Source organism: Numenius arquata, chromosome 23, assembly GCF_964106895.1.
Source record: "Numenius arquata chromosome 23, bNumArq3.hap1.1, whole genome shotgun sequence".
In the NCBI taxonomy this organism is placed as follows: domain Eukaryota; kingdom Metazoa; phylum Chordata; class Aves; order Charadriiformes; family Scolopacidae; genus Numenius; species Numenius arquata.
This window is the reverse complement of record NC_133598.1, coordinates 2,997,950-3,011,321: the sequence shown is the minus strand read 5'-3', so window position 1 is coordinate 3,011,321 and position 13,372 is coordinate 2,997,950. Positions and strand designations below refer to the sequence as shown.

The 13,372-nt window shown below is 54.9% G+C and overlaps 1 protein-coding gene across 1 annotated transcript in view; it reads left to right on the top strand.

The window, feature by feature from the left end:
- The window catches only part of SCN4A (sodium voltage-gated channel alpha subunit 4), a 45,129-nt gene that overhangs the window by 25,477 nt on the left and 6,280 nt on the right, over window positions 1–13,372 (top strand). Inside the window, exons 15-21 of the mRNA XM_074162677.1 lie at window positions 72–428; window positions 4,133–4,561; window positions 8,534–8,663; window positions 8,966–9,120; window positions 10,324–10,497; window positions 11,060–11,182; window positions 11,449–11,727. Of these exons, the coding sequence (XP_074018778.1) occupies window positions 72–428; window positions 4,133–4,561; window positions 8,534–8,663; window positions 8,966–9,120; window positions 10,324–10,497; window positions 11,060–11,182; window positions 11,449–11,727 (1,647 nt within the window). The remainder of the gene's footprint in view (window positions 1–71; window positions 429–4,132; window positions 4,562–8,533; window positions 8,664–8,965; window positions 9,121–10,323; window positions 10,498–11,059; window positions 11,183–11,448; window positions 11,728–13,372) is intronic.

The window sequence follows — 13,372 nt, the reverse complement described above, 5'->3', positions numbered from 1 at the left end:
CAGCCTTGCTGACACCTTGTGGCAATGAAAGCCCCAGGCAAATCAATGCCGTGTTTCCTTGCTCCTTGCAGCTGAGGGTTTTCAAGCTCGCCAAGTCCTGGCCCACCCTCAACATGCTCATCAAGATCATCGGTAACTCGGTGGGCGCCCTGGGGAACCTCACACTGGTGCTGGCCATCATCGTCTTCATCTTTGCTGTGGTGGGGATGCAGCTTTTTGGGAAGAGCTACATAGAATGTGTGTGCAAGATCTCCCTCGACTGCACGCTGCCCCGCTGGCACATGAACGACTTCTTCCACTCCTTCCTCATCGTCTTCCGCATCCTCTGCGGGGAGTGGATCGAGACCATGTGGGACTGCATGGAGGTGGCCGGCCAGACCATGTGCCTCATCGTCTTCATGATGGTCATGGTCATCGGGAACCTTGTGGTGAGTCTTGGAGCTGGGGTGGACCCTCAGTAAAAGGTGGGGGGCAAGGATGGAGAGTGTTATGGGGTAGGGACACCTCTGTCCCTCGCTTTCTGGCCAATGATGTCCATCTCAGCTCATCTACAGGGCTATGTCTGTAGGCATGGTCTTGTTGGAGCTGTATAGAAGCACAGGCCAAGGGCTTGACCTCCCTCCTGGAGACCCAGTGGGGATGTGCTATGTGCTCAGATCCATGTGAAGCAGGGTAAGAAGCAATTTCTGAGGGACCTTCAGCAGAAACCAGATCAGGAAGGAACAGAGGGGGAAACCGAGGCAGGGAAAATTTAACAACGAGCTTGTGGCAGGGACAGGAGCAACTCTGGGGCAAAAGAGAACTCATCTTCAAGCTGTCCTTTCTTCACGTGGCTTTTCAGGCTTTCCTTCCCCATTTCCCACTCTCCTGTGATGAGAGGTGGAGAGAGCATTATATCCAGCTGGCCCTGGGCCTGGCCCTTTCCTCCTGGGTGCTTTTGGGAGCAGACCCCCAGCATCCCCAATCCTCCCCACAGTCCGGGTGGCATCCCAGGGATGCACAACCCCTCTGGCAGTCCGTGGCTCCTTCCCCCAGGTCCTGGTGACACCCTGGTCACCGTCACCCTCCCTCCCTGCCCCTTGCCCTCCCTGCCAACCCGAGCTGCTCGCTGCCCGCGCTGCAGGTCTGCAAGTTCCAGGCGAGCGTGAAATCCTTTCTAAACTTGGTAACCCTCTCGCTGGCGGCTTTGAAGCTTGTTTTCCAGGCTGCGTGGGCCCTTCTTAAGGAGCAAGGCAGGGGAGAGAAGCGCGGCGGCTTGCCGAATTGCTCCTGTTACTTGCCGGGGTTGTGTAAGCCCTTTGGAATTTGCTTTGAAAAACTATCTGCCCGGGGAGCTGCTGACGCCTCTCGGGTAGCTGCTCCAGCCCCGGGCTGGCACAGCCCTCCAGTGGGGCGAAAGCAGCCCCAGGGAGAAACCCAGACCCCTCCACAGCTCGGGTCAGGGGTAGGGCAGCTTGGAGTGTCCTTCTTTGAGGGCAGAAAGTTGGGATTTGGGTGCTGCTTGGTTTCCCTGGCTCATGCCAGGTTTTTGGGGCTTGGAACTGTCACCCCCCCCACCATAGCGGCACAGAGAGCTGGGCTGGCTGCAGACCTCACCCTGGGGTCTCCTGGGGTCTGTGCTGGGTGACACCTCATGGTGGGAAGCAGCTCCGTGTTACCCCCCCGGGGCTGTCCATCACCCAGCAGTCAGTAATGGCTTGGAATGCTACCTTTCAAGGGGGAATCACATTCATTTGAATTGCAACATTGAACCAGGCTAAAAATCATCCGTAAGTGGCAGGAGCATCTCCAGGACAGTCTGCAGAGGGTGCAGGAGCTTAGAGACTGGGAATCACAGCAGGGGCTCCCTGGAGACCCTCCCCAAAAGGGGTTCTGGAAACTTTTCCTCTTGCGGAGCCAGTTTTTGGAGCTGGACAACCCATCCACCCCTCCAGGAGACTTTCCTGGAGACAATATGGGGGCAGCAGGATTTTCAGCTGGTGGGGTCAGAGGCAGTCCTCCCGGAGGTGCAACCCTCCCTGAGATTGCACCCCAGTTTTCCATGCAAGCTCTGCAGCTCCTGCTGTGTCCTGTGCTGCTGCACAGGGTTCCTTTAAAGCTAAGTAGAGAAACACAGCGCACTACCACCTACAGAGCCATCTCTGCCCTCTTCGTCCCCTCTGCCAGGCTCTCCTGGCTGTGTCTCTGGTATTTCCGAGTGCCGGAGCCCGTCCTGCGCAGCCTCCCGAGTATCCCGGCCGCTGGGAGGTGTGTGTTTCTCCCCACTTCCTCTGCTGAGGAATAAGACGACGGCTGGTCGTCCTTTACTGTTAATGACACTTTGAGCATTTCCTTTGGGGTTATTAAGGGAAAAGGGAGGAAGTCAGTCGGGTGACAAGGTAACGGACTCCTGTCCATAAAAGCCAGAGCCAACAGCAACTATTAGCTGTAATTGGTACTTAACGTAAGTATTAAACTGACGGGATAGTAGGGATTTATTTAAAGATGCGGTTTAAGTCATATGGTATGAGCCATGTGAAAACAGCAGTGACCTTGAATAGCAGCTAATTCCCATCTCAGATGCGCTGCTGGCACAAAAAGGCACAAACACCAACAGCTGTGGGCTTGGCCCATCGGCCGCTCCGCACAGAGCGTGTCCAGGAACTGCCGATGCTCCCAAATGCCCAGGAAAGCCCATCCCGCTCCTCTTCTCATGAGCTGCTCCAGGTTCCTGGCATGTAGTGAGTCCACCCATGCCAGGCGAGGCCACAGTGGGGTCCAGTCACGTTTTGGGCATGATGAAGCAGGAGAGATCTGGGGGAAGCAGAAGAGAGCCTGTGTTTGGAGCTATGTAGAACATTTGCATCCACATCCTGGGCTGCATCCCCAGCAGCCTGGCCAGCGGGGCCGGGGGGGGGAGGATTCTGCCCCTCTGCTCTGCTCTGGGAAGACCACACCTGGAGCACTGTGTCCAGCTCTGGAGTCTTCAGCACAGGAAGGACATGGACCTGTTGGAGCGGGGCCAGAGGAGGTCATGGAGATGCTGCAAGGGCTGGAGCCCCTCTGCTGTGAGGACAGGCTGAGAGAGTTGGGGGGTTCAGCCTGGAGAAGAGAAGGCGCCGGGGAGACCTCTGAGCCCCTTCCAGTCCCTAAAGGGGCTCCAGGAAAGCTGGGGAGGGACTCTGGATCAGGGAGGGGAGCCATAGGAGGAGGGGGAAGGGTTTGACACTGAAAGAGGGGAGACTGAGATGAGATGTGGGGAAGAACTTCTTTGCTGTGAGGGTGGTGAGAGCCTGGCCCAGGTTGCCCAGAGAAGCTGTGGCTGCCCCATCCCTGGAGGGGTTCAAGGCCAGGTTGGAGGGGGCTTGGAGCAACCTGGTTTGGTGGGAGGTGTCCCTGCCCAGGGCAGGGGGTGGCACTGAATGGGCTTTAAGGTCCTCTCCAACTCTAACCATTCTGTGATTCTCTATAGAGCATTTTTATCCCATGAGCTGACTTGTGCTGAGATGAAATAGCACTTTCCACGGAACAAAGCAGTCTCTCTTAGAAAGGGATGAGGTTATGGCTATGGTTCAGGCTCCTACGTGGCTCCAGGGTGTTGGAGACCCTCAGGACCTCGCTGGGTGTCTAAGCTACCAAAGCCAGCAAAGAGGAGAGTAAGGGTCACAGCTGGGAGGACAATAAGCAGGAGGTTTCTCCATGGGAAGAGAAGGAATGGAGCTGAGTTGCATCCCTATGGGTGATGGGGAGAACCACCATAGGCTTGGGGACTCCCACATGGGGACCAGTCAGGCCAAGAGCTCCAAGAGAGTGAAGGGAGGGACATGTTGATGGATGCACAGGGGAGATGGCTTGAGAGGGGCTGAAGCAATGACTGACATCGCTTGCAAATGGATCAGCAGGACCCATGCATCTGGAGGTGACACTGAGGTTACACTCATCACAGCCCAGGGAGGAGTGAGAAGGACCATGCCTGTGTCCTCCAGGAGATGGGGTCGACATCTCTGCAGTCCCCAGAGCTGGGTGATGGGAGGAGGGAGTCCTATGACATGCTCCATGAAGGTGTCTTCTCCATGGCCATGACTGGTCCATGCCTACAGGGATGATGTTGGTGCTGAACATCAGCGCTGGTATTTGTTTTCATCCTCTCTAGGTCCTGAACCTGTTCTTAGCTTTGCTGCTGAGCTCCTTCAGCGCTGATAGCCTGGCGGCATCCGACGACGATGGAGAGATGAACAATTTGCAGATCGCTATTGGCAGGATCACCAGGGGGATCGACTTTGCAAAGACCTCTCTCCTGACGCTGCTCCGCAGGCTGTGGAAGGGGAAGAAGGTGGCCCCGGAGGAAGAGCAAGAGCACAGTAAGAGGGACAACTCTGTGCTAAACCACATGGACACTGGCCAGGAGATCAAGTTGGAATACTTGGACGGAGTCGCTGGCAAAGAGCATTTTTTCATGGATGAACTGGACCACATGAATTTCATTAACAACCCCAACCTGACGGTGCAAGTCCCCATCGCCTCAGAGGAGTCTGACCTCTACGAGGAGACAAGTACGCAGTCCGACACCGAGGACATCAAGGTAAGAAAGGTGGGTGGAAGGGTTTCAACCCAAAAACTGGGACTGACCCAAGAAAGATGCTGGGTTTGGTTACTTCTAGCTTTTCCACAACGTGTAGCATGGGCCAGACTTGGGGTTTTTCAACCTGGCATTTCCCAGTGTAAGCTGGAGATGGGGGGGGTCCAAGCAGGGGTTTGTGTCAGTCTATGGGGTTCGCGCTAGTGGCAGGGGGCACCACAGGGTTGGTGCGAGGGTCAAAGCGCTCAGCTGGGGGTTAAAGATGTTCCAGAGGAATTTGATGCCAGGAAATCTGCTGATGGCACTAACATTGGATCCACTGCTAATGCCTCAGAAAGCATCATCGGGGCGGGGGGGGGTATGGAACCAGATGGAGGAGCTTAGCACAAGTGAACATGAAGCAGTGCATTTTGGATCCAAAGCTGACGAGACAGCTGATGTTGGCACTGCAGTGTCGAGGCGCAGGGAGGACTGCCAGGGCTCGTGGGACACCCATCGCCTCGGTGCTCTGGGAAGAGTGAGAGAAGAAACTCAGGAAGACCTGAGCGGGCACAGAAAGGAACGTGACGGTCTGGTGGGAAATGACTGCTCACAACGTGGTCACACAGAGGTGCTGGGGAAATGCAGGGCAGCAGGGATAATGTGGTGGAGAGGAGCAACTGCAGCAACGTGGAAAGGGGTTTTGTATGAATAACAGAACAGCTCTGACCCTGGGATTTATCATCACTATCGATGGCAAACGTGTCCGCTCAGGAGCTGGGGAGCCTTTGGGAAGCTCTGTCCCAGCTGGTCCTGCTGGGGGTAACGTGCTGGGGCAGAGGGCAGGGGTACAGTTTGGGTGCCATCACAACTGCTGCTGAGTGCCTGGCTGTGATTGCCCAGGGATCCCAGTGCAGGGCTGGAAAACGAACCACGACCCCCAAAACCCCAGAGCCACCCGCCTCCCTCCCCATCTGCTGGCTCCTTGCAGCTCCTCACAGTGACAGGGACCCGGCTTCGCTCGGGGCACGGTGCAAGAAGAGGTGACAATCTTGATTATCTATTCATTTTTTTTGTTTTTAACTGGGAAAATTGGGTGTTTTCAGCAGCTGGGGCTGCAGGGAAAAGATGGCAGGAGTGATTGTGGCTGGCTGTGACCCATTGCAACTGTGCTGCTTGCTGTGCTCAGAAGGGACAAGCTTGCCTGGAGCACCTTGGTGGAGGGAAGGAGCGAGGGCAGTTGCTGTTGTCGTTCCCCAGAGCGCTGCCAGCAGGAGGGCTGAGAGTTGGCATTTTTCCCAAAATTTTTTCCTACTACAAGTCCAGTCCAGTAGCACTAATCCCGAGTACACCCAGGCCATGCCATAGCACACAGGGCATGTGGTCGTGCTGCACAGAGGTGATCACAGAATGGTTTGGGTTCGAAGGGACCTTAAAGCCCATCCAGTGCCACCCCCTGCCCTGGGCAGGGACACCTTCCACCAGACCAGGTTGCTCAAAGCCCCGTCCAACCTGGCCTTGGATGCTAATGCCAACCCAGCCACCACAGGGGAGCACATCCAGCCTGGTCTGTGGGGTCCCAATGGACCTCAGTTCCCCACCACCACGATGCACTTCCCGATGGATGGGGGAAAACCTCAGCACACAGCTATCGGACATGTCCCGATGTGGCTCCAGCACCATGGGGCTGTGTTCAGCTGACATCTAGCGGCACCTGCTCCAACACCCTCCAGGGAGCTCAGATTTTGAGAGACATCCCTGGCTTCTAAGCTCCTGCAGGGGACAAACAGCATCTCTCCACCACTACCTACCAGTTCACCCTACCATCGCTGCTGGTTTTGGTGGCTAAGTGTTGCCCAAGGTGCGAAGCAGGGAGGGTGCATTAACAACCCAGCCCCTGCCCAAACAGGTCATGGGGTGAAATGATAATTAGAAATCAGGCACTAATTGGTGGGAGCTCTGAGCTGGTCCTCGGGCAAGATTGCTGCTCACATGCCCTCGATTAGCTCCAGATGGAGCCAGAGCCCAGCACACCACCTCGTGAAGGGGACACGGGCCACCGGTGGCAATTGCAAACTGTGGTTTTTTTCTCCAGATGGGCTGCTCAGAAAACGCTGATAAATGCTCTCCCAGAGAAGCTCCTTTCTGAGGCAAGGACATTCTTCAGGGTGGAACGATAGCGGCAGGGTGAAGGGAGCAGCGTGGCTGCTCTCCTCAAGCACTTGTGCATCTTACGGTTGATTTATGTTTTGCCTTATGAAGCAGCGAGGAGACGACGGGGATGGCAGCGCCCGTGTGCCACGGGTGTGAAAAGAGTTCATGCTGTGGCTCAGGGCTCTTCCTGGGGGCTTTCTGCCTCAGATCCCCACGCTGCCAGGCAGGGTGATGTCTCCTAGGATGCTCTGGGCTGTGCACACCACTGGAGTGTCATCAAATGCTGTGAATTTGAGGGTCACAGGGTGAGTCTGGGTGTGCAGCGCCTGAATGCCAATGTCTGGGACTAGCAAGGATGGGGAAAGCCCTGGATTTGGTGGAAACACCCAGCCAGGAGGTGCCGTTCCAGGTGTGTGATGGAAATTGCCCTGCAGACCTGCTGGTTGTAGGTACATGGGGCTCAGGAACCCCCAGAGATGTGGTTTGGGGACCATGCAGTGGGACCAGCACAGTTATCACTGTGCCTCCCTAAAGAGGACCTGCCATGGGCACCTTTCCCCTGATCTCCAGCCTAGCTGGGCTGGTTCATCCCCACCTCGTGCCTTTGCAACTCTTGTCCTAGAGACAGATGGTTTCCATGTGTCCTTCCCCGGGGTCACAGCTTGCCTGGCTCCATGCCGAGGCCTCCTAATCCCCCTGTCCCTCCTGTCCCCCCACCCCGAGCCCCAGAGGAGGGTGGCCCCTCTGCTCGTGCAAAGCCACCAGCCAACAGCTCGTGCCACCGCTCCTGCTGTGTCCTGCTCCACAAGGCAATGACCTGTGTGTCCTTAGCTTGCAGTAGGCAGGCTGAAAGGGTCCCCCAAAGAAATGTCTTCTCCCACTGATGTGGATGTTGCCTCTGAAGCTGCAGGCAATGACAGTGCCTCAAATTACCCCAGCGGGTCTTCCCTGGCTTGTTGGAGGACAGAATAGCTGCTTTATTCACTACCGAAAGCACTACTGAAAGAAACCATGGGGGAGGATTATCTCCTCCTCATGCAAGCCAGTGCCATCCTGCATTGAGGATGTCCACCCAAGATCTTCAGATTCCCAGGTGGGACAGGCAGCTCTGGAGATCTCTTCTTTCCCCAAGTGCTGTGGAAGGTCTTCTCAGAAAGCCAAAAAAAAAAAAAAGTGGAGGAAAAAAAATCCCAGGGCCTTGCCAAGGTTTTCTCTCATTATCAGCCCCTCCAGGCCTCGCTGAGTGGTGTCTGGGAAGCTGGCCAAGCCGAGCTGTGGCGTGGGATGGAGCCGGTGAGAGATATTTGGGATGCAGGTTTTGAACTTGAGTGAACCTCAGTCTAAAAGCCCTTCGGCACAAACCAAGGCAGCAGGAATTGAGACACGTGCCATGGTGGCCACCCAGCTTTCTGCAGGTCTCCTTCTACCAAAGGGTGTTTGGCAGAGAATTTCTTAGTCAGGGGCGTGTGGAGGAGAAGGAGGAGGTGAGAAAATCAGCCTGAGGTGATGGTACAAGCGGACGGGAGATGGACTTGCTGTGCTGGGAGGAAGGCTGGGATCAGGGGACCTTTTGCTCCTCTGAACCTGGATGAAAAGCCAAGCTTGTGCAAGCACTTGCACCAACAATGCTTCATGGTTTGTAGCCCTGGAGAATTCAACAGCTTTGTTTTGGGCTGCATTTTCATAGGAAAGGGACTCAGAGGACCCTTCAAGGGAGGGGGTCCCACCAGCTGGCTCCCACGGTGGGGGCAGGAGGAGCTGGAGGATGGCTGGAGGCATCCACAGCCCAGGAGCATCCCTTCCGCAGGGCAGCCCAGCCTGAATCCTCCTCTCCCTTTGCAGATTCCCCTCCCCAATGACAACACATCATCCGTGTGCAGCACCGTGGATTACAAGCCCCCACCGCCAGTGGAGGAGGAGGTGGCAGAAGAGGCTGAGGACAGCAACGAGCCCGAGGAGTGCTTCACTGAAGGTGAGGGACTGAGCAGGGCAGGGGACCCCGTGAAGAGGGGGAGGTGGGTATGGAGGACCCTTTGCCAACCAATTCTTGCAGCAAAACGACCCCCAGGTTCACTTAGCTCAGCCCAAACTCCAAATCCTCCTGTACCACCAGGTAGAGGGTCCCTGTGGGGCTCCCCTCTTGCGTGCACACCCTCAAACCCAGCAGGAGCCTGCTCCAACCCTCACCTAGAGGGTTTGAAAAGACAATAAAAGCAAAAATAGTGGAAGCACCCCAGCCAGGAGGTAACTCACAGCTCTTTGTCCCATCCCCAGCCTGCGTGAAGAGGTTTCCCTGCCTCTACGTGGACATCACCAGTGACAAAGGGAAGGTGTGGTGGAACCTCCGGAAAACCTGCTTCCGCATTGTAGAGCACGACTGGTTTGAGACCTTCATCGTCTTCATGATCCTCCTCAGCAGTGGGGCGCTGGTAGGTCCCACCTGTTGCCCTGTCCCATTTGCTCTGCAGCAGCCCCCCAGCTTGGTGGGAGCCCAGGAATGCAGGCAGAGCCCAGGCAGCATCACCAGAGGCTCTGGGCATCACCTGGTTGTTTCCTGTGGAAAATAATACAGCTGTGGGCAGATGTTTGACATAAAACCCCATTTGGCTCAGGTCTGCCCCATGTACAGCCTTGAAAAAGCATCTAAACATCCTCCTCTTGCCCTCCAAGAGCCCTGCATCGGTACGGTCACCCCTGTACAGCCCCACAACGTGGGCTGTGGTCCATGGGCTCAAGGGGATGCAACCTCCTACAGCCTCCCATCCTGCTCTCAATGTCAACCATGAACTATCCGCACCATCTATTCAGCTTTATGCAGATGGTTCCTTACTTCACTGCCTCCATAACTGGCTGTCGGGAGGTGCTTTTCGAACAATTCATGGTTATTATTTTGCTGCTCAGCACTTCCAGCCTCAGACCGGTGCACCCTCTCAGACCCGAGTGTCCATTTAAATCACCCTCATTAAAAAGCTGTGTGCCCTCTCGGAGTATTTGGGCTGGATATTACTCAGCTGCACCTGTAAATACACAGAGCTAATGGGGAGACCAACTTCTCTGCAAGTTTCAGGGGGCAGAAAGACAGAGGGAAGGAGGACGGAGGGACCGAACTGTTTTTCAGACATACTCTACGTGTCTGCATCATGCTCTGAAGTGCAGACTGGGGATGTCTGAGGTTGTAGCCAGTGCCGGGATCGAAAGCTGTGCTAAAACAGCTGTGCAACACCTGGTCACCATGCCCCTACTTCTAATTGTGTCTTACATGCCATGAGCACGTATCAGTAACCCCAAGTGCTCCTGAGCAGCACTTTCAAAACTACCAGGGCATCCAGAGGTGCAGGCTGGTGTCCTGGCTTTTGGCTTGTGCTCAGACCAGGGGGAATTAGGTGCAGCTGGACATTTGCTGCAGTGAAGCTTTGCTTGGGGACAAACACTGCTCTACGCAGCCAACAAGAGCTCACAAACAAGAGTTAGACCCCACGTTGATCAGGTGCATCGGTAAATGCCACCTGTAGCAAGGCTCTCGACTCTTCAAGCTGCTCCAAACCCAAGGAAAGGTGTGGATGTGGCTGCATTGAGCCAGGCAGCGGGTCTAATGGAAGAATGACTGTCACGTAGCTCCATGTCTCTTCCAGGCTTTTGAGGACATCTACATCGAACAGCGGAAGGTGATACGCACCATCCTGGAGTATGCTGACAAGGTCTTCTCCTACGTCTTCGTCATAGAGATGTTGCTCAAGTGGGTGGCCTACGGCTTCAAGGTGTACTTCACCAACGCCTGGTGCTGGCTGGATTTCCTCATCGTCGATGTAAGTGTGGTCTGATGAGAGTCATAGTTAGCCAAGGGATTTGGGAGCATTAGGGGGTTGTAGCAGGCTGTTGGAAATGAACCCATGTTGTATTTTAAAGGACAATGGGTGGCTGTGGAATGAGGACTTAGACCATTGCTTAAAATAATGGTCCCCCACAGGAAGGGCCACTTCTTTCCCTGGTTGCAGAAACCCTTTCAAACCCCTTTCTGTTTTAAGCTCAAGCCAAGAACAACCCTGTGCTGTTCTACCAGACCCCAGTAGAGATGTGAAGGGATGTAAGGTCTCCCACAAGCTCCGTGACACAGCAGGTCATCCCACCTAGGCATTATTTCTGCATCCCCTGTCACCTCCACTCTCATACCCAAGAAGCAGGGGCATCCTCTAGGTGGCTGGTCACCAGGGACCCAAGGACTCGATGCCAATCCCTGTGTCCCAAGACGATGATGTCCACCGGCCTGAGGTAGTGCTAGGCAGAGAGGGAAGTGCAGGATCTGCAGGGACGGGGTTCAGTTGTGTTTCCAGCTGAGACACTGCTAATCCCTTGGGCTGCTCCTTCCAGGTTTCCCTTGTCAGCCTGACAGCAAACTGGCTGGGATACTCCGAGCTGGGAGCCATCAAGTCCCTGCGGACCCTGAGGGCTCTGAGACCACTGCGTGCCCTGTCCAGATTTGAAGGCATGAGGGTAGGTGCCTCCCCCGTGTGCTGCTGGCTCTGACACAGGCATGCAACGTGGCGCCATTCAGCAGTCACCTACATCAGGGACCCATCCCAGTTGGTTTTCAGGGGACTCCAAGTCAGTGGGATTGATATTAAAGCACCATTGATCCAGTTTGAGCCCACCTGGTGCTTGTGGGGTGGGTAAGGCTGGGGGACAGGGACATGAAGCTCCACATCATTGCTATCCTGGTTCCAAAGTCAGGTCCTCCAAGGTCTTTTCTCCCCTTGCAGGTGGTGGTGAATGCCTTGCTGGGTGCCATCCCTTCTATCATGAATGTCCTGCTGGTCTGCCTCATCTTCTGGCTGATATTCAGCATTATGGGGGTGAACCTCTTTGCAGGGAAGTACTACCGATGTGTCAACACAACCACAGGGGAGCTCTTTGACATCAGTGTGGTGAACAACAAGAGCGACTGCATGGCCCTCCTCCACACCAACGAGGTCAGATGGGTCAATGTCAAGGTCAACTTCGACAACGTGGGTTTGGGATACCTCTCCTTGCTGCAGGTGGTACGTAATGAAAACAGCTGCCATCCCTTCACGTGATGCATCACTGTAACAGGGCAGTGCAATTAGAATTAGAGAACTAGACGTCTAGAGAACAAGTCATACAAGGAGAGGCTGAGGGAACTGGGCATGTTTAGTTTGGAGAAGAGGCAGCTGAGGGGAGACCTCATTGCCCTCTACAACTACCTGAAAGGAGGTTGTAGAGAGGTGGGTGTTGGCCTCTTCTCCCAAGCGAATAATGACAGGAGCAGAGGAAATGGTCTGAAGTTGGGGCAGGGGAGGTTTAGATTAGATATCAGGAAGAATTACTTTACTGAGAGGGTGGTCAGGCCCTGGAACAGCCTGCCCAGGGAGGTGGTGGAGTCGCCATCCCTGGAGGGATTTAAGAAACATGTAGACGTGGCACTTCAGGGCATGCTCTAGTGCCTGAGATTGTTGGGTTGGGGTTTTTTTTGTGTGTGTGTATGGTTGGACTCGATGATCTCAAGCGTCCCTTCCAACCATGAAGATTCTGTGATTCTGAATCATCGAGGTTGGAAGGGACCTTTCAGATCATTGAGTCCAACCATCAACCCAACACTGCCCAAACCACCACTAACCCATATCCCTCAGCACCACGTCTGCCCGGCTTTTAAATACCTCCAGGGATGGTGACTTCACCACTGCCCTGGGCAGCCTGTTCCAAAGCTTGACAACCCTTTCAGTGAAGAAACTTTTCCTAATATCCATGCTGAACCTCCCCTGGTGCAACATGAGGCCATTTCCTCTTGTCCCATCGCTTGTTCCTTGGGAGAAGAGCCCAAACCCCCCTGGCTACACCCTCCTTTCAGGGAGTTGTAGAGAGTGAGAAGGTCTCCCCTCAGCCTCTTTTTCGCCAGGCTGAACACCCCCAGCTCCCTCAGCCTCTCCTCATAAGACTTGTGCTCCAGACCCCTCACCAGCCCCATTGTGTCCTTCTCTGGACACATTCCAGCCCCTCAATGTCTTTCTTGTCATTAGAGGCCCAAAACTGGACCCAGCCCTCGAGGTGGAGCCTCACCGGTGCCATGTACTGGGGTACGATCACTGCCCCAGTCAAATTAGCATCAGGGCTGAAGCAAGATGCTGCCCTGATGCCCAGATGGAGCATCTTTGTTGCTTCTTAGCTCCAAAGTTAGTATTTAACACAAAAAAAAAAAAACCAAACCCTGCAGAGCCAAGGAGGAAAAGGAGAGGGTATAAGATGGAAGGGGAAGATAAATGTCACCAGGGAACCACTGCGGATGAGTATAGGGAGCACCGAGCCTGGGGCTGCGAGAAGTCCTCTGCAGAGCACAGGATGCAGGAGCAAGGAGGGGAGGTCTGTCTTTCCCCCAACCCGTTTAAAAAGTTCGCTGTGCTGTAGTCGTGGGCTGCAGGAGCTTTGCATGGGGAAGATGACGACTGGAAAAAGAGCGCATGTGTCCACAGTGGGCGAACGCAGCCGTTCTTCCACTGAACCCACCGCAGCTGAGCCAGGCGAGCAGAAGAGGAACTGCTCACCGCAATTTTAATAAAAATATAGGTGTGTGCTCTGTTATGGGGTGGGCTGGGGTTACTCCCATCAGATCCAGGGGAACTGGTGGTTGCAGAATCGGAGCATAACCCAAATTGATCAACCTACTTTAAA